Consider the following 19,640-nt stretch of genomic DNA (forward strand, 5'->3'; position numbering starts at 1 on the left):
GAACGAATCTCGTTAGCAACTATTATCAAATGTTGAGACAACACTTATATAATTCGAGTTAACAAAATATAGACACTGCATAGCACTATAATCGTTGTCAAGATTAGAATTTATGATTTAAGTAATTATTTATCCACACCGAATCATCATGTAATTTCCTTAGATTTCTTTTAATAACTGATTCGATCCCTTAAAGAATAGAGTGGTTTGATTTACACTAGACACTATCACGAAACACATAATTGGTGAGCAAATCGTAGGATACAAATGAATACATTTATCACAAAAGAAAACTCGAATCTATTTTTCTACATGAAGCTTCTTCAATAGGACTAGAATTAATAGATTACAGCGACTACCAAAGGTTACTGTGTCTCAGTAGAGATTCTCGAAAACTACCAAGCTGTGAGAGGCTAAAGGTTAATTTGCTGGTTGATGTTAGAAACCATTGAATATCAAACAAGTGATAAACAGATTGGGCGCTGGATGAGAGCTACCGAAGCTAAACATGCTAGGAAAAAGTTGCCCGGTGCATACTGATTTTCAACGGTTACAAGGTCAGTCCGTGATATAAAATGCAACAATCTTCACAAAACCGCTAGTAAGAATTAGACCATTCAAAATAAAATATATCTCACCAAGTTATCTGCAAGGGTGACCTTGTGTTTTTTCGAGAAGCATACAACCGAGCGACTACATTGATCACACCCTCTTTTCATATCTTAGTTTTTTAAATATTGGGAAGGTATGCATCGCGGACTATATTGATGTATACAAGTGAAAAGTCAAAACAGCATTCAAACTGAATAAGCTAAATATCTTAGGGAGCCAAAACTATCAAATTATTATTTTTCAAATTAATTTGGTTTGCAGCTAACGGTGGAAAGCAGGAGGCGCACTTAACTCATTAGAGACTCGTCAGATGCACGTATTTACCCCCTTGTATTTACACGTACTCGAGTCCAGTTCCTAACGATCTTAAAGCCAATGTATCATCTATGAAGCTGATTAGTTCAGATAACTACTAACCTGTTCTGAGGGGATGAAAATATTAGCGACAGTTTGCATTTTTGCTATTAATGCTTAGGAGTTTGTATAAAGTCTCTGATGCCATATACGTATCGTGAATGGATGCCTCGATTTTGTCTTTCAGTTACACGAATTTACTTTGTTTGAACGACTAATTTCAGAAAAGAGTAACGAGTGTTACTAAGTAAACTTGAAAAAGGAGAACAGAAAAAGTAGTAAAATAAGTTGTTCATATTTAAAAAAGTTGTTGCTAAAAATGTAATTGGAATAGCAGTAGTGGTAGTAAACACAAAAAACCTTGTCAGTTAAATATAGCTCGTATGTACATGCCAATTAAGTCAGTGAACAACACAGAGGAGAAAAGCCACTGAAAATTTTGAACAATATTCCCAATCGGTTTAGTTATTATCATACTGTACAGTTTTAGTGGGTAAAAAGTGAGGAAGTAAAATAACACCAATATTCTTTTCATACAAATACGAGTAGTATAGAATGTTACTGGCTATATATATATATATATCCTGATTTTGAAGGACTTGACATAGTAGAGAAATAATCATACATCTTTAACATGGCAGTAGTTTTTACTAACAATAGTCTGAAATAGTTTAACAGTGAACAGAGAAAAAGACGTAACAGCTGTTACTAAGATAATTATTATGACTATGAGTATAGATATTATGAATTGCGAAAATTTTTCAACGACCCCAACGTTGTTTGACCATCCCAAAACGACATACAATTTGACGGAAGTCAGACAACCGAAGGCCTCGGACTGAAGGACATTGTCTACCAATAAATTACCAACATATATAACAAAAAGAGAACATTCCGAAATTAGACCGACAAACTGGAGTTGAAACTTTATGCACATAAATAACAAAAAACTTAATTTTTCAACAAGTTCATTGTATCTAGACGACTTACCGATTAATAAAGTCATGAGAAGCTCTAATCCTCGCAGCTTCATTGTAAGTGAAATTAGAGCGAGTTTAAGCACGAAAGCAGATACTAAAGCGAAATGATTATCAATGAATAAACGTGCTGAAAGGACGGCGACAATGTGTAAAACTACGTGACTATGCTTTGAAGGAAGTTTTGTGGTTTTTGAAACGTTCTAAGGAATCAGTGTTTACAACCAGTACAATACTTAGTTTGTCCAAAGCTCTTCAGCATCCTAAGAAACTCGCTGTCAACTCAAAACGCTGGTGTTCCTGACTATTCTTTTAGGGATTCAGTCTGTCATAGGCAACGTGGAGCAAGACACGAATGTTTGTTGCTAAATATCAAATTAGCACAGCAAAAAAGCAGCAAGATAAGGAGCAGGGGAAATGCTACAATGATACCTATTGAATTTGAAAGCTATACATACAATGAAACAAAAATATTTACATTACATGTGAAAATTATATTTGAAATTCAAATAATTCCGAGGTTTCGTCCCGACAAATTTGCTGGACGAGAAGTTGGAATTATTTGAATTTCAAATGCTGAGATTATCTCAAATATAATTTTTACATATAATAGCTTCTCTATACTCAGCACGCAATTTTCGACGAACTATTTGTTCTAATATTGACATATACACGTACAGAAACATTTACAGTTAGCTCATTTATATTTTTCGAACTATAATGCCTCACTCTTACGGTTCGATAGGTTTCTAATCTTCCTAAATGTATTAAGCTCTTAGTGAGAACCAAATCCCTATAGACTTGGCCAAGTGTGAGGTCCTAGACGTGCACTGCGATAATGAATGACAGGAAACCAACTATACATGTCAGTGAAGAAATAGGTGAAGGTCAAGTAGTTTCCTTGTTTAACCTGTACTGTTTAGCTGAAACGCACAAATACTAATTTAAAGCACTATCATGTAAAATCACAGACTATAGATGCTAGCTACTGCGATTCCGAGTATTGGATAGTTTGCCTTCTTCGATATCACAGATTAATGACACAAATAATTGAAACTCATTCCTAATTGTGGCTTAACTGTGCTTGATAATATGCAGTGTAAGTATAAAGAGTGGTCAAATAGAACAAAAGATCTGAACTACTTTAGGCGAAGATTCATGACCTCTTAAAACTAGTTTACTGTACACTTGACGTCAATAAGTACGAAATATGAAACTTAAGACCAGTAGTACATACATGAACTCTGAAAATCGACTTTGCCATGGCAAAAGACCAGAGAAACTTGAAGACAATCCGCAATGAATAGTGAGGTCAACGTCAGGAACTTTAGTTAATTCTAAAATTAAGGTTAGGAATCGAGTGAACAGACCAGTAATAGTTTGGTTGACCCTTTCATCCGTAAGAGTACTGGTAGATGTGCTTAAATAACGTGCAGACTGACATATCTGATCAAATCCGTCATCACAATTAAGATAGTTCACAGTGATTTTTGACAGTACTGTAGATGGATTAAAATCATCCATATAAAGTGATTACCACGACTCAAAGGACTGTATATGACAGAAGATTTAATCCCGTTGTTCTTTTTTACAGAATAGTCTTTTTCCTTGATAAACTGTTCAACGCTATCTCTTAGATGTAAAATATTGCCTTTGAACATTAGTTTAGTATTTGAGCTTACCCTTCATATCGGACAGCGACAGGTACGAAACGCCAATCGCTGAGCACCATATTACCAAATTCGCAATATCCTGTGCAGAGAATATTTCCTCAAAAATCACAAATGATATATGTTGTGGTATTTTCGGTAACTTTGTATGATTCTTTTCAAGATCAGACCAAGATGATTGAAAATAAGCACTCAGAGAAGACTTCAGTATAAGCAACTGGAGGATCTTAAGGACGAATATTTTTAGCTTATACACAAAAATAATAAATGTAAGTATCATGATTGCAGATGCTTCCAAACGTTACACAACTGTTTGAAAATCCTCTTAATTATCAAGCGTCTATATCCAACATCCAATATCTTTGCTATGAGCCTTTTATAACCCATTGATTGTTTGGGATTTCCCCTCGTTGTTTCGGCACAGTTCCAGGTCTCTAGTGCTGCTACTCGACTGAACTAGTTTTAGTCACATTGATGGTTATTTGTAAGTATGTTTATTTTGTAATCTAGATGAGTGAGTTTGTCATAGGACAGTAGGGATTCTGAAAACAAATACCATCCATCGCAAGCCAGAACGATGGGCAGTTGAAATGTGCAAAACGATGAAAAAGATATTCGAATACATGGGAGATAAAAGGAGACGATTATCTGAGGAATAGGTCAACCTTATCTAAGACTCTCACCTACACGATGTGATTAAGACCTTCTCAGTGAACAGTTTTAAAAGACGACTCGATAACCACGTAAATAAACATGATTTTCAACTTGGACACCACACAACCACATAGCCTCTTGGGATATACCATTTCTATTAGTTGACATCCTCACAACAAAGCTCTCACTTCGTCCAAGATTTCATCAATCATTACTGATTGTGGAAAACCTTCAGCCACTTTATTGTTCCTCAACCCCTTCAATCTGCCTATTTGTATCATCCGATCTTTTCGCTTCTTTTTTTAAAACCATCCATACAACAACCAACTAGTCAACCGTCCTCTAACCTGAAAGCTTATGGTTCTATCAACTTCACTGGACAAGTGTTAGTGACTATAGGAAGAGTATATCGTAGCCCACGTTGTCTTGATGACGACTTTGTCTTAAGTCATATCTATCTTGGAGTTAGGCTGATTGCTATTTGATTGTCGGACATTTCAATGCGCCACAAATCAACAGGGGCTCACAGCTTCAGGTAGATGTGTTTTACGGGAACTTGGTTTAGACCATTATTCGGAGTATACTTGTACTAAGTATCGCAAAACTGACGAATATCGACATGGCACTCGTGTTTACACACCATTGTAACGATGTTACTGAAAGTTAGTATCTGTTCTCACTAGCAACCAGTGATAACTTTGTACTGTGCTTTAGGTTTCGGACACATAAAATACAGTATGATCTCCCTCACCTTGCCTGAATATCTGACGGGCTAACATACTGGTAATTAGACACTGTTCTATCTCAAGAAACTGATCAGTCATTGCATATTTATTGATTGAAGACGAATAGAACATATATAAAGTCCCATTCCAGTCCGTAACATTACCGTTTCTCCCATGGTGAACATTGCTCTCCATAGATCGATAAAGAAAACCGAAGGCTATTGAGAAGTGGGAAACGCTTATTAGACTTGTTCTTCTTGAAAAGTCATCAGTAATTTAGATTTGATGGGAATCCGAGATAATCGATTATCGAAATTTTTGATACACAATCTGAATCGGACTTGGTCAAAGCTGAGACTTATTCAAACAATTTCAGTGACAACCACCCTGCGGCAATTCTTAACAGCGATTCCCACAACCACCTATAGAGCCTGTACATATGACTAAAGGAGCTTTTCTTCGACTGCTATTTAGCCTCAGACCTTACAAATTACCGGGTCTTGTTAGGTTACATTAACAATTCCTTCTATCCATCGCAAACAATACTTCAGAGATACGTAATGTTGCTCAACATATGCCTTTCGAGAACTCAACTTCCTAGGGATTCGAAAGGTGCTTTAGTTAAGCCTATATTAAATATGGAAAGAGGTAGATGGTGTCTAACTGCTGACCTATCAGTCTATCAAGCATAGTGGTTCGGCTATTTGGAAAAAAAATTAGGGCTAATTTACTAATTAAAATAGAAACATACATTCTGTTAAAACCTGAGCAACACTGGTTCCGTAATAAGGATTCATGACTAGCAAATTTACTGATAGAGGGGACTGGACGATTGTTAATTCTAATAGCCCCCAAATGCCCTGGTATGGCCGAGAGTGGGGAGAGCCCACTCTTCCTCCCGAAATGCTCTCACATGGCCACACGTATATAGCCTCTGTCAGGGAAGTCCTACTCACTGCCTTCTCGTGGCGGGGGTGTTGTTTACGAAAGTGAGAGGACGAAAAGCGAATGTCCGGCGCTTTAACCGGGTTGGTGGACACGGAGGGTCCACCTAGGAGAGTTGGAAAACCCTCATTCCAAACCTATGGTGCACATGGTCTCCAGTATCCTGATGGAACGAATGGCGAATGAACCTGCTGCTGGTCAACGGCTACCATGGGACTGCATCTCCTCACGATGCTCCACTGCCTTATGGATCAGACCTTTCGTTCAAAGGCTCGGGGTGTGACCCCCTAAGAAAACCACCTGCTTCAGTTCGGGCACCTGGGCAGTATCACAGCCCTCAAGCAAATCGGATGAGATTTGTATGGCGCATATGTATCTGGTGCTTCCTTGTACCAATATTTATGTGTTTAAATAAATAAATAAATAATAAATAATTCTAATACTAACGAGTGCATTCTAGATAATACAGAGTCTACATCCAATACGCTGTCCGACAGATGTAAGATCAACTTCAAAAGAAGACGTACAATAGATCACAGACACTGAAGCTCCAATTTCAGCAGTCGCGGATGTACTGTTTATATGAACCAATGACTCCTTTGTATTGATGACTGTCTTAATTTTGAATTCGAAATACAATACATTCGTTCATGCTCATCTAATACTTCTCGATTAAATCGCGTTATCGCTGGGATTACCAGTTCATACCATAATTTAAATACTTCAAATCATTACAGTTTCTTACTTCGGGCTTATTCAGAAGTTCTAGACTTTCGGAATAACAGTTGGTGTATTAGCGTGGACAAGAAAGTTTATTTGTAGCCGAATCGTACACCATCTAAGTGAAAGCCGGTCAGAAATAGCGTACTTTAGGACACAATCTTAGGTCCTCTGCTTTTTCTCTTCCATATAAATATACTACCAAGATTGCTGAATTCGTCGACACTTGATAGAAAATTATATCAAAATCTTGGGAACAGTAAATATTGAGGCTGATCATTTTGGTTTCCAAACTGACCTCAACGGACTAGTTAGACGTTCTTAAGGTTAAAACTTAGGAATTAACTCTGAAAAGAATGTGCTAATACACATCAAACATACCACTTTTTACCAGCATACTATTAACGGTACATCGCTTCCATGTGTTCAGAAACAAAATGACTTAAAAAGAACAGTAGCTCATCACCCGCTTGAGAGGGACATATCAGAGGACATATCAGGCGAGTAGAAAAGTGAAGGACGAACGAAATGCCAGTGACATACTGGTTTCACACCGAGTCATCAATTCTTGGAACCTACTACTTGATGAAATGGTGTCCTCACTTTCAATTGACCCATTCAAGAGAAGACCGTACACTCATGTAAGCATACTTGTAAATTAATAGCATAGGCCATAGCCCTTCTGTCCTTACTATACAAATCTGGATCTGAATTCTGCTGACTGATATTGGGCATTGGACGCTGTCTACACTTTCAACATATACGGTACAATTAGTTGACTCAAGATGAATGAATTCTAAATACTAGTTGCCGTATAACGCAACCCTCGTGATTATAGAGCACAACATATGAGTCAAAACTCTTCGGAATCTTCGTTATTACAAAGTGCAGATCGAAAACTCACCACCGGTATGCATTTTCATTTTCCTTTACGTTTTCATTCGAATTATCTGGTTTCTAATATTACGGGAGAATGTTTTGTTCTCCAAGAAGTCCTTGTTCAACAAACATGGTTTCTCATGAAAATTCGAAATTCTCAAGTGTCTTTTCTTACTAGAACTTATATCTACTTCATTTAAATGTACTGGATAGTAGTATCATTATTTTCAGTTAGTTGTTGCGTCGTTACGTAGATTTTCATATTGTGTCGATGTCTCTGTCATTTTGGTCTGGTTGATGTGTCCTTTACCTCTTATTGCATATTCCTATAGCTTATATAGGATATGACCGTATACCAAAGGACCGCAGACACTGTACTTTATCATATTTGATCTGAAGTGTAAAATACTGACCAAGTGTTTACAGTGGCTTATAAATTTGAATGATGAATCATTGCAGTTGGAAAAGTCGAAAAAATACACGAACATTCAAATTCGTAGAATAGGTGATAAAAACGTTTAACATTTTATGCAATCTTATTTTGCCAAAGTGAATTCGCCTGATATTTCTTTTAACTCACTTTGGAGGTGGTAGATAATCTACCTGTATTCACTCAACAGTTACAGATGTACTGAACTTTGTTCTACACATTCCTTGTGAGAACTAGTGATCCTATCCTGTTGCTTCATCCAAACGAAATACCTAGTCCGAAAATTCTCAATATGGTGTCGAAACTCCTGTTCTATAGTTGTCATTGTTGATTCATCCTTAATTCTGTTAATAGTTCACGCTTCTAAATCAAAAACCCTTTCAGATAGTTAATATAATATTAAGATCCATTTTTCAATATATATGGATATATGGATTTGTTTTCCTTTTAAAATATGAGCCTAGACATTATTTTTTACCGATTTCATCATTGACTCATGTCTTTTAGGCTATCCTTAGTGTCAGTAAATGGTTGTGGACTAATAGGAAACATTGAATTTTTCATACTTTTCTTGCGTTTTGTTTATCCAGAGTAACATTGTGATTTTGTTGCATCAACGGAATTAAGCTTTCTTAATTTTAAGATTCCTTTGCTATTTAGAACATTACACAAATGAAGCTAGTATGTTAAAGTTTCCTATCGCTATATCTAAAACTTCCTTTCATCCTAGTAGCTTATCTCACTTTTTCGCTCTTGTGATATTAAAACACCTCTTGAGCCCAGAAAATGTCATGGATCTATCATCTTCCTTTCTTTCTCTGAAGTGGGGTTGAATAAAGTAGAGCCTTTTAATATACAGCCTCTTTGCTGTACAATTAACTGAATCTTTGCTTCTTGGTAATTTATTCTTGGCTATAATTCATTATAAACGTACACCAAACCCTTAGTTTTAGCAAAATCTATGGTTTTAGCCTCGTGATCATTTGACAATAATTATTATTTGATTACTTAAATATTGGTACGAAGAAAAACCAGATATATATGTGCCACTTACAAAATTTTCATTTCATTTAATTGTGTGGTGGGCTATGACACTGCTCGGGTGCCCAGACCGAAGCAGGTGGTTTTCTTAGGGGGCCACACCCCGAGCCTTCGACCTAAAGGTCTAGTCCACAAGGCAGTGGAACACCGTGAGAAGATGCAGTCCCATGGTAGCCGGTGACCAATAATTGGTTCATATGCCCTTTATTCCGTCAGGATACTGCAGCTCATATGCACCACTGGTTTAGGATCAGGATTTTCCAACTCCTAGATGAACCCTCAGTGTCCACCAACCCGGTTAGAGCGCCGGACATTCGCTTTCGTCCTCTCAATTTCGTAAACAACAGTAATGCCACGAGAAGGCAGTGAGTAGAAAAGGTCTACGAAAGCGAATGTTCGGCGCTTTAACCGGGTTGGTGGACAAGGGAAGTCCATGTAGGGGAGTTGGAAAACCCTGATTTCAAACCAATGGTGCACATAGGCTCCAGTGTCCTGATGGCGTATGAACCAATCGATGGTCACCGGCTACCATAGGACTGTCGTGATCAGAAAAGGCTTTTGCATATAGTTCCTACCGGTCACTAATTAATTACGTAGTTAATGAAATCCAGTACGCGAGTCGCAAGCTTTTGTTAATTCGTATGACGTTGTGCTTAAAATGTTCTGTCGTGAAACGCATCGTCTGAACTTGCTTGTATTCTTTAATTCCTTGACCCACTGCTTGACATACGAACTTGGATTTCAGCCTTCATATCATTAGAAAAAATCTATTCACATTCAAGCAATAAGTTATTTAGTTTTGTGAGGATGAGGTAGTAGCATACTCAACGTTCTAAAAAGTCCGATATAGGTTTTAGAATTAAAGTTTGTAAATCGCTTCCATTCATATTAGTAGATTTGATGTTAAGTAGTATGTTTTTGTACTACATTCTGGGAATACACTCATATATAAGTAAACAGTTTAGTTTCGAAGCCTAGTTGAATGGTCATCAAGATCGTTTAAGTTTCAACTCGTGTCTTCGATAAATATCTGATAAAATCCGTTCAGCGTTTTATTTTCGTTTCTTCACATCAATCTAAAACACTTATTTTGATTGAAGCATTATTTTATGTTGCATATATGGTTACTTTTTCAACTTTTACATTTAGACAATCAAGCTTCAGACCATGGCAACATGAATTCGATTCCTTCCGTTTATAGAAAGGGTCTCTCAGTTTCGTCTTATCCACAAGAAACATTGAACAAAGAAACCGTCCACATCAATTTAGATCCTAATACAGCGCCCGCTCGATACCGTGGCATTCGTGATTTAGATTTAAATTCGTGGGATGACGAAGCGGCGGGGAAATTACGTGTATCATTTCGTCCTTCTGGAGATTTATACGACTTTTTATCTCCATGTAGACGTTCTTTCGGTCTTCGTGCTGTAACTCGCTCTGTAAATTCGCGGCCTCTAAGACGAACATTTGGTGTTATCTGGTTTGTTAACGACTGTTGTGGGGTTGCTTGTATTTTTATCACCTGGCTTCTTATTCTGTATGCAGAGTTTGTTATAGACTTCATAATACTAAATCATTCTCCATCACATACCTTCTACTGGATAAGTGGAACAATTTACCATTTGTTTGCTATCCTGGCAGTAGTTTCTCATTTCAAAGCATTCAGCACTGACCCAGTAAGTTGTTAACCACTATTTTATTGTCTACAATGTACTGTAATCGTTTTTTGTTGCACACTACTAATGAGCTGGTTGTTACATAATCGGGGACTATAATTTTCTTTAAGATTGTCATTATTAAGCTATTGGTTGCTATAGACTCGAGTTTTTCAGGTATGAATGCATGCTGGTTCACTTGGGGCTCAATAGTAGGTATTTAAATGATCAAACTTATCTACTGCTTTTATTTTTGTAGGGATTAATTCTCGTACTGGTGTTCTAACCTCTAAGTGTTTGGTTAAGATATCCATTTGAGCTTCAACATTTGTGTTTAACATACTAATATTCTCTCCTAAACCACATATTCACCATTCGTCAAGTTTTAGAGCACAGACACGCTTATCGGCGTCCGACAATGATAGTTTTTCTTGACTTGAAAGCAGCATTTGACTCTGTAGACCGAGAGGTTCTGTGGCAGTGTCTGTCATTGAAAGGTGTACCTGAGAAGTACATAAACCTTGTGAAGGCTCTTTACTCGAACACTACCAGTCGAGTGAGAGCTTATGGCGAACTGTCATATGATTTTACAACCTCAAGTGGTGTCCGTCAAGGTTGTCCACTATCCCCATTTTTGTTTAACTTCATTATAGACCTGTTGCTGCAAATAACACTCTCTGCGACTGAATTTTCGGGAATTGATCTCCTACTAGGGGGACCACTAAGCGACTTAGAATACGCAGATGACATAGTCCTGTTTGGTGAAGACGCTGACAAAATGCAGAATCTTCTGTTGGAACTCAGTAATAATGCCAGGATGTTTGGGATGCGTTTCTCCCCATCCAAATGTAAATTGTTACTCCAGGACTGGCCTGCGTCAACACCCGAACTAAGGATAGGGAGTGAAGTAGTCGAACGCGTGGACAACTTCATTCATCTTGGAAGTCTGATCAGTCCTAATGGGTTGGTGTCTGACGAAATCTCAGCACGGATTCAAAAAGCTCGTTTGGCTTTTGCCAACTTACGTCACCTATGGCGAAGACGAGATATCCGTCTATCAATTAAGGGGCGAGTATACTGTGCGGCAGTTCGCTCTGTTCTACTTTACGGCTGCGAAACATGGCCATTAAGAATAGAAGATACTCGGAAGTTACTAGTATTTGACCACAGATGCCTTAGAAATATTGCTCGCATCTGCTAGGATAACCGGGTAAGTAATAGCGAGGTTAGACGCAGGGTATTAGGGAATGATGGTAAATCAGTTGATGAGGTGATGAATCTTCATCGACTGAGATGGTTGGGCCACGTGTTACGTATGCCTGAACACCGATTACCACGACGATCTATGATGACTAGTATTGGGGATGGTTGGAAGAGAGTTAGGGGCGGCCAAACCAAAACATGGCATCAGTGCTTGAAGTCACTAACTTCTAGCCTGAGCCATGTTGGCAGATGCAGACTACCTGGTTGGGGTCCGCGTGACTATCGTAACCAATGGTTGGAGACTCTAGGTGACATGGCTCAGAATCGATCACAATGGCGTAGGTGTATACACTCTTTATCTTCCCTTAAACCTTGAGATTAAAATTGCTTCATAACTTTCTTCCTTCCTATACTATATCCTTATATACAACCTATAATTTATATACTACCACCACCACTAAATTAACTACTATGAATCCGGTGTTAATCTTGTTGTGCTAACGAGGTATGGCAACTTGGACCGATGCATAAATGTGCCTGGTCCTACGTTGTAGCTGACTGACTGACTCTCTCCTAAACTGTATTTCTACAAAAAAATCAGCGTTGTAGATCTGTAACATGAATGAATCCTGTAATGTCCTGAAATGATTAAATAAAACGGTTGGTTGAGAGTTTTACAATAAGTAAGAGAAAATTCATCTGGTGACATTTTAGCGTTTGTCAAAATGAAAAGCTAGGGTAAGAAAGCGTCAGTATAACCACCAGATTTTATAATGTTAGTGCGCGACGTCATTGTCTTGTAACCCAAATTAAGTTATTGTTAATTTACTGATTGCTATTAAAGAGATATACAAAGACTGATTGAATATGTTTATTAACATGCTCCGAAGTTGATATCTGTTGTTTTGTTGGATCCGACTCCCAATTCACTAAAGCTGGTGGTCATTCTGTTAATTTCTTTCCTTGCTTTATTCGTGTGGGGTGTATTAACTTGAAACGATATCCATTCCTGTTACCTCGTACGTTGACTATGACCAACTGGTGATCATTTCCCGATCTCATGTTTGCCGATTTCCTCTTACTTTTGATAAATTAAATTAACGCAATATTTTGCTTCATTTTAATATCTAAAATAGAAACATTCTTACACAAATATCATTGATATTCCTGACAAGATGATGAAGTAACTAAAAGCTTAGTAGAACACTTAATCGCAAATAATATTTTTACTACTTATATAGCAGTGATTTAAAAGACTGAAATCAGCTGCATATCAAACGATACATGAATGGGTGGTCGAAAGATACGACATCAAACTGTTTTGTGAAACGGTAAATGGACTACATAGCACTTCAGTACTACTAAAAAGTACAATCTTTATAGAATCCTAACCGAATTATGTTTGTGACGTGTCAAAGTTTGTTTGTGGAAATTTAAGTTTTCAACTAACTGAATACATATTCTATAAAAAGTGTGAAAATGTTTTCTGTCTTTTGTTAACTTGTAGCTATAACCGTTATACACTGAAGAAGTAAAAACCTTAATAATAGTTGTTCTACCCTTCATGTAATCTACGAAGTTAGCTTAAATCTGGCTTCGTGATCCAGCTGGATGTTTAACATATGCTTGTCAGTAGTGAACTTGATCTTTAAGACATTACAAATCAGTTGAAGTGCATTCAAACTTTGATTTTTTTCCAACTACATAAAGTAATGTAGTGAAATGAATCACTTCCAAAATATATATAAGCCTATATGATATATAATTATTAACTGGCTGGTGTCCAATATAGCAAACTGTTTTCAGTGACCATATATTTCATGTTTTAGTGACAATAAGCGTTGTCTTTGTTATTTACCGAACAAAGAAAATAAATTCACTTCACCGCTATCAGTTGTGTAGTCTTTTGTACCAAGCCATTTAAACACAAGGATTTTGTGCACAGTGTAATGAAGAATCAGTTGTAGGTCAACTGTAGGTCAACTCAACCATGACTAATGTTGCCATATTTTATTGTAATGGATATAAATACCTTCTGCTTATTATATATATATATATATATGTCCTTTTTAGATTTGCTATTAGTATTAATAATCCTATTCTCTGGAAACCCTTCACAACAGTAAACACCACCAATTACTTGGGTTGCTTAATGATAAAATACGCTATTATCTGAAGATAGTGAATATCATTTAAAACATGTATAAACCTTTCACTGTATACAGCTACACGTGATTCGACGCAGATCGTGACCACTTATCTGTGATCATACTGGTTGGATTCCAATGTCATGTTTTTCGAGTCCTTAGTGGTAATTGAATTCTATAGATTAGGTTGCTATGTGACCACTATTCCAAGTCATTCAACATCGTATGCAGTACGATTTAATGTTTATTGATTGAAGGTACTCGGTAGGAATCTATGGGTCTGATTCCCATACTGATTTCCATTTGTCGGCAAAGCGCTCTCGGAGTTATGAGGAAACTGCTCCTCTCTGTGGGATCTGAACTCGCGTCACTTAGCTCTACTCTGAGATATTACTATCAGAAATACTTTTAGTCATTTTGTTAATATTTTTCTCCTTTCCATTTTAAATTTTTTATAAGGGTAGCATTCCAATCGGTGCAGCAAATCAAGCATTTGCAAAATGTTTACAACAGTATTCTTCTTATTTATCTGCTCCTCCTATACGTTGCACAAAGTGCCTTACTATTAAGCCTATTCGTGCCCATCATTGTCGGTAAGTATACGCTATCTGTAATATTTTAATTGATTAGAACATTCTGACTGCATTTGTTATTTTTTACGGCTACAATAAATTATATTTTAAAGATGCACTGTCAACTGGTTCACAAAAGGCTGATAGTTTAGCAAAGAATAAGATGGGGATTTATGTCATTTAAGCTGTACGTGGTTTATTTTACATAAAAACTTATTTTTACTTTCCAACTGACCTGTTCGAGATTGAAAATTCATAGTGTCGTGTAAAACATTGAGTTCATTTTATCTGACTAATATTGTGGATCATGATTTAATAAAGAGATGTACAATTCAATAACTGTTAAAATGAACAAATATATTACTGGCAGTCGAATCCATGACCCGTGTTTCGTCTTATGTACGATACACCAGCTGGACGTGCCTGCATCCCAGAGTTGATGTTCATTCAGGGACCCGCACACGATGTTTATATTACCAGCTAAAACTGGTCAAATTTCAGTCCAAGATATCAACAACGAAATCATCTAAATCACTTCAAATTGAATGAAATCTCTTCTTTTGATCATTGTAACAATTTTAAGTATCAAACGTTCGACTCATTGAACCATGAGATCACATCAAATGTTAACAACAATGTCAGATATGACTCAGTGTTGATACAAAAAAGAATTGGATAGTTATCATCTAGAGGAGTAAACACTTCACTGCACCTCAACATGTATACAATATGGCGGGATATTTTGAAATTCCACTAAATTTTATCACTACATAAAATATTAAATTCACCTTTTTTGTTATAGATATTGTATTTTAGTAGCCTCATCTACTCTCTTTTTAGAAATAATAGTTAATAATACTGTCCGTTATCTTACTCCTTGAAAAGTATGTTTTAGACTTTTAAACCAGCTAGTCTACTGTGAGTAAACTCAATAATTTACTGATATTATCATCTGTTTAAGCTTTAAAAACCAAGTATTATTGTTGAAAAAAATTTAACACCTAGTCCCTAGTACAATAACCCATATTTTGCTGATGAGTCACATTTATTTTCCGGATCGAAATGTACCGTAAACAAATTTAGATCAGTTTTATTTTACAAGTATTCCTTAATGGTTTTTAGTTGTATTAAACAATGGCAAATATCAAGTTTCTCATTCTTTAATAATATTGTTCCTTGTATTAATGTCATTTAGTTAAACATTGACAATTAAACGGATCCAACACACTAACCAAGTCTAGGTTTATTTACTCGACTTTGAGATTCAATTTTTCAATATCGTAATATTACTCAATTGCCCAAACTTAAACTCATGAGGTAGGATTCGGTCTGACAAACTAGTAGTTGGAAAAAGAAGTTTCATAATCAAAAAACTATAATTCTACTGAATTTGCAGTTTGTATATCTGTTGTATCATGCGATCCACTGTATCAATATCGTTATGTAATTTGCAGTCATAAAAGCTGACACTTGAAATGTCAGGCATAATGTTATGAAAATAGATAAATAGAATGTAGTGTAATTTGGATCTTAATGTCACATATTTCAATAATAACCATTAAATTTACCCCATTGTCTTTAATATTATTGTAGTACTTGTTCCTCAAATGGTTGATCCCTTTATACGCCAATTGAATGTTGGTTGGTTTTATCTTGAAGTTTTCATTTTCATCATTTTATGTCACCTCATGTTGTTGCAAAAGACCATGAACCATATTATCAGTCTTGGTGTTATTCAAGCTATCCCTTTTTGCCAAACTAGATCTGGTTTATGTATTTTAACCCTTTTATTTCAATTGTTCATGTCTACATAAATAATAATGAAAATAATATTTGAAGATTCATTTCTGAAATAGAAATCATTTTATTAAGATCACAGTCAGTCAGTCAGCTACAACGTAGGACCAGGCACATTTATGCATCGGTCCAAGTTGCCATACCTCTTTAGCACAACAAGATGAACACCGGATTCATAGAAGTAGATAATTTAGTGGTGGTAGTATATGAATTATAGGTTGTATATAAGGATATAGTATAGGAAGGAAGAAAGTTATGAATCAATTTTAATCTCAAGGTTTAAGGGAAGATAAAGAGTGTATACACCTATGCCATTGTGATCGATTCTGAGCTTATTGAAAACATGGAAGCACTGGACAACCGTTTGTTTTAGTATGGGAGTCTTAAACAGCGTCCATCCATGACCCCACTTCAGGGGATTAAGCCTAAAACCTTCGGTTTCTCGCGTGAACGCTTAACCTCTAGACCACTGAGCCTGTATCCAATGGTGCACATGTCTAGCTTCAATCAATTCATGAAATCATTTTAAAACGGTTTATACTTTGAGCATATTATTATATTTATATATTCTTATAAACATTCAAAACACTATTCCTATGTGCCTATTTTCGAATTTTCTTGTTGTTGTGACTCAGTGGGAAATGAAACTTTGAACCGATAAATGACAATCTTGTAGTTCTGTATTATTTAATTGTTCATTAGTGGGGTTTGCTCAGTGATTACTTCTCAGATTCAAACTCGTTTTCAAGTACTTTAGTCTGAGCGGTTGTGTAGCACCACTTGCTCTTACATTTAAAGTCTGCTTGAAATCAAATACATGAATTTGTACCTGGTAAATGAGCTGTTTTTCTTGTTCATTAATCTCTTTATATTACATAGTTTTACCAGAGTAAATAATAAATTGTCATCAAAATAAGAGTATTCAAGTTACAATATGTCAGGCTACTAGTTGTATTCTTTTCAATCATAACTCAACTTAATTGATTTCAGTCTTTCACTAATAATTGTTGTCTTTAAGCTAGGCAAAGTGTAAGTCTTAGTTTTCGGTCGTGTGTGTGTGTATTCACGTCTAAATGTTAGATACAACTGGTGTATTTGTATATTGAAGTTGGTAAACAAATGACAAAATATCTTATTACATTTTGTAACTACCTTTTAATCAGTGTTTTCGTGAACGATATGAAAAATAGTCTTAAATGGTTCATAAAAAACTGGTCAGAACCACGCCTATATATATAAGCGCTGACGATTCTGTCCAAACTGACGATAAAAGCTCATAAAAGTTCATAAAACGCGACACCATCAAAAGCATCCACCTGAGATGAAAATCCTTTTTATCATTTTAAGTATATTTATGCGTGTATATGTTTTGTCTCGTTTACTCAACTTTCATGTTGTCTGTGAATTTAAAATACGATATAACAGCTTAATATTAAACTAATTAATCGACAGTATTCATTCTAAAGGGCACCGATTAATGAACGTGAGCATTGAAATGAGAAATACAGTTTTTAAGGTTTTCTGTCTGTTTGCCTGTACAATCAATCGAAAACGTTGTTTTCTAAACGTCTAATACGAAGTCCACGTTCGAGTTTTATAACGATTTGTTATTCTTATTACCTCAGTCATGCCATATCATACGTTTATTTCAAATAGCTATGCGACAAAGTACTTAAAGGAATTCTTAAAAAAACGTTTGAGAAATGTTTGTCGAATGTTACATTGAATAAGTTTTAAATGTTAAAAACACACCTTTTTAAAGTTAGAAATTCGTACTCAGTATTCTTTATTATATGTATTCCCAAAAACATTGTACTTTTTACTATCCAGAAAAACTTAATGAACCTTGGTTCTGTTATTATTATTATTTATTATTTAAACACATAAATATTGGTACAAGGAAGCACCAGATACATATGCGTCGCACAAATCTCATTTGATTTGTGTGAGGGCTGTGATACTGCCAAGGTGCCCAAACTGAAGCAGGTGGTTTTCTTAGGGGGGGCCACACCCCGAGCCTTCGACCTAAAGGTCTGATCCACAAGGCAGTGGAGCATCGTGAGGAGATTCAGTCCCATGGTAGCCGGTGACCAACGATTGATTCATACGCCATTTGTTCCCTCAGGATACTGGAGCCCATATGCACCATTAGTTTGGAATGAGGGTTTTCCAACTCCCCTAGGTGGACTTTTCGTGTCCACCAACCCTGTTAAAGCGCCGGACATTCTCTTTTCGTCCTCTCAATTTCGTAAACAACAATAATGCCACGAGAAGGCAGTGAATAGGACTTCCCTGACAGAGGCTATATACGTGTGGCCATGTGAGAGCATTTCGAGAGAGAGAGAGAGCGGACTCTCCCCACTCTTGGCCGTACCGGGGCATTTTGGGGCACCTTGGTTCTGTAGATTGTTGACATCCGTGATAATCAGTCAAATGACCAAGTTTTATTTAATATTAATTAGATGAACAGATTAAACTTATTAGTTATATCTAATGCGATTATTATTATTATTATTATTATTACTAATTAACAGATGATTATAAAGTACATCTATAAATCAGATTATCAATTATTTTAGTCAAAACAATACTCAGATTTACGTTTGATGAGTAGAAACGTTTAAAGTTTCTCAAACTAGTTATATTAAGTAACAAATTCAATCACATTACAATAATATCTGGAAAAAAATGATTTTGCTTCAGAGGCGCTAGTAATTCAATAGTTCATACTTGAGCTATGCATACAAAAGCATCAAGTTGTCATTATATCATGTCTCTAACACCTAATATTTCATACACAGTAAATTGATTATTGATACTTCCTTCTAAAGTTTTTAATAATTAATTACTCGTTCTTATCACCTTCTTAGGCAATCTAGTGTCGATCTGTAGTCTTCTGCGACCAGTTTGTTACATGCTTCTACTTCCTTATAATTTTGTTTTTAGTGCTGCCGTCTGGTTCGCTCACATCCTTATTAGTGTAAACTACTAATCGATGGTTATTTCTATCGTTCCATTTTAATTCAAATCAGATTTTGTTTTAGCTATCCTGTGGTAAATCTGTGTTTGTGTGACTTAAACATTCACACTTATCTTTCACAGTTATTGAGTTATAAATTGGAATTTTAATCTATTCGTTATTTCTCAAATAGACAAGTTACTTGTATTAAGATAAATTAAATTAAAGTATGCCACCTCATTAGTTGATGGATTAAATAGTGTCATTCTTATTTTTCCCTGTGTGAATCAATCCGATGTT

At 36.0% G+C, this 19,640-nt stretch overlaps 2 protein-coding genes across 2 annotated transcripts in view; one reads left to right on the forward strand and one right to left on the reverse strand.

The window, feature by feature from the left end:
• Positions 1-1,727: 1,727 nt before the first annotated feature.
• Positions 1,728-3,914, reverse strand: Smp_038330 (hypothetical protein; the record flags this gene model as incomplete). The annotated part of the gene is made up of 5 exons (XM_018799913.1): positions 3,626-3,914; positions 3,481-3,594; positions 3,314-3,442; positions 3,181-3,280; positions 1,728-1,818 (listed from the first exon to the last, which is right to left on the reverse strand). Exons 1-5 carry the CDS (start codon positions 3,891-3,893, stop codon positions 1,728-1,730), a joined length of 702 nt encoding a protein of 233 aa, XP_018653779.1. The 5' UTR covers positions 3,894-3,914.
• Positions 3,915-7,407: 3,493 nt separating this feature from the next.
• Positions 7,408-19,640, forward strand: part of Smp_038340 (putative palmitoyltransferase ZDHHC) — a 36,650-nt gene continuing 24,417 nt past the window's right edge. Inside the window, exons 1-3 of the mRNA XM_018799914.1 lie at positions 7,408-7,566; positions 10,157-10,683; positions 14,472-14,605. Coding sequence (XP_018653780.1) covers positions 7,506-7,566; positions 10,157-10,683; positions 14,472-14,605 — 722 coding nt within the window. The 5' untranslated portion in view covers positions 7,408-7,505. The remainder of the gene's footprint in view (positions 7,567-10,156; positions 10,684-14,471; positions 14,606-19,640) is intronic.

This window comes from Schistosoma mansoni, chromosome W (assembly GCF_000237925.1).
Source record: "Schistosoma mansoni strain Puerto Rico chromosome W, complete genome".
NCBI lineage: Eukaryota > Metazoa > Platyhelminthes > Trematoda > Strigeidida > Schistosomatidae > Schistosoma > Schistosoma mansoni.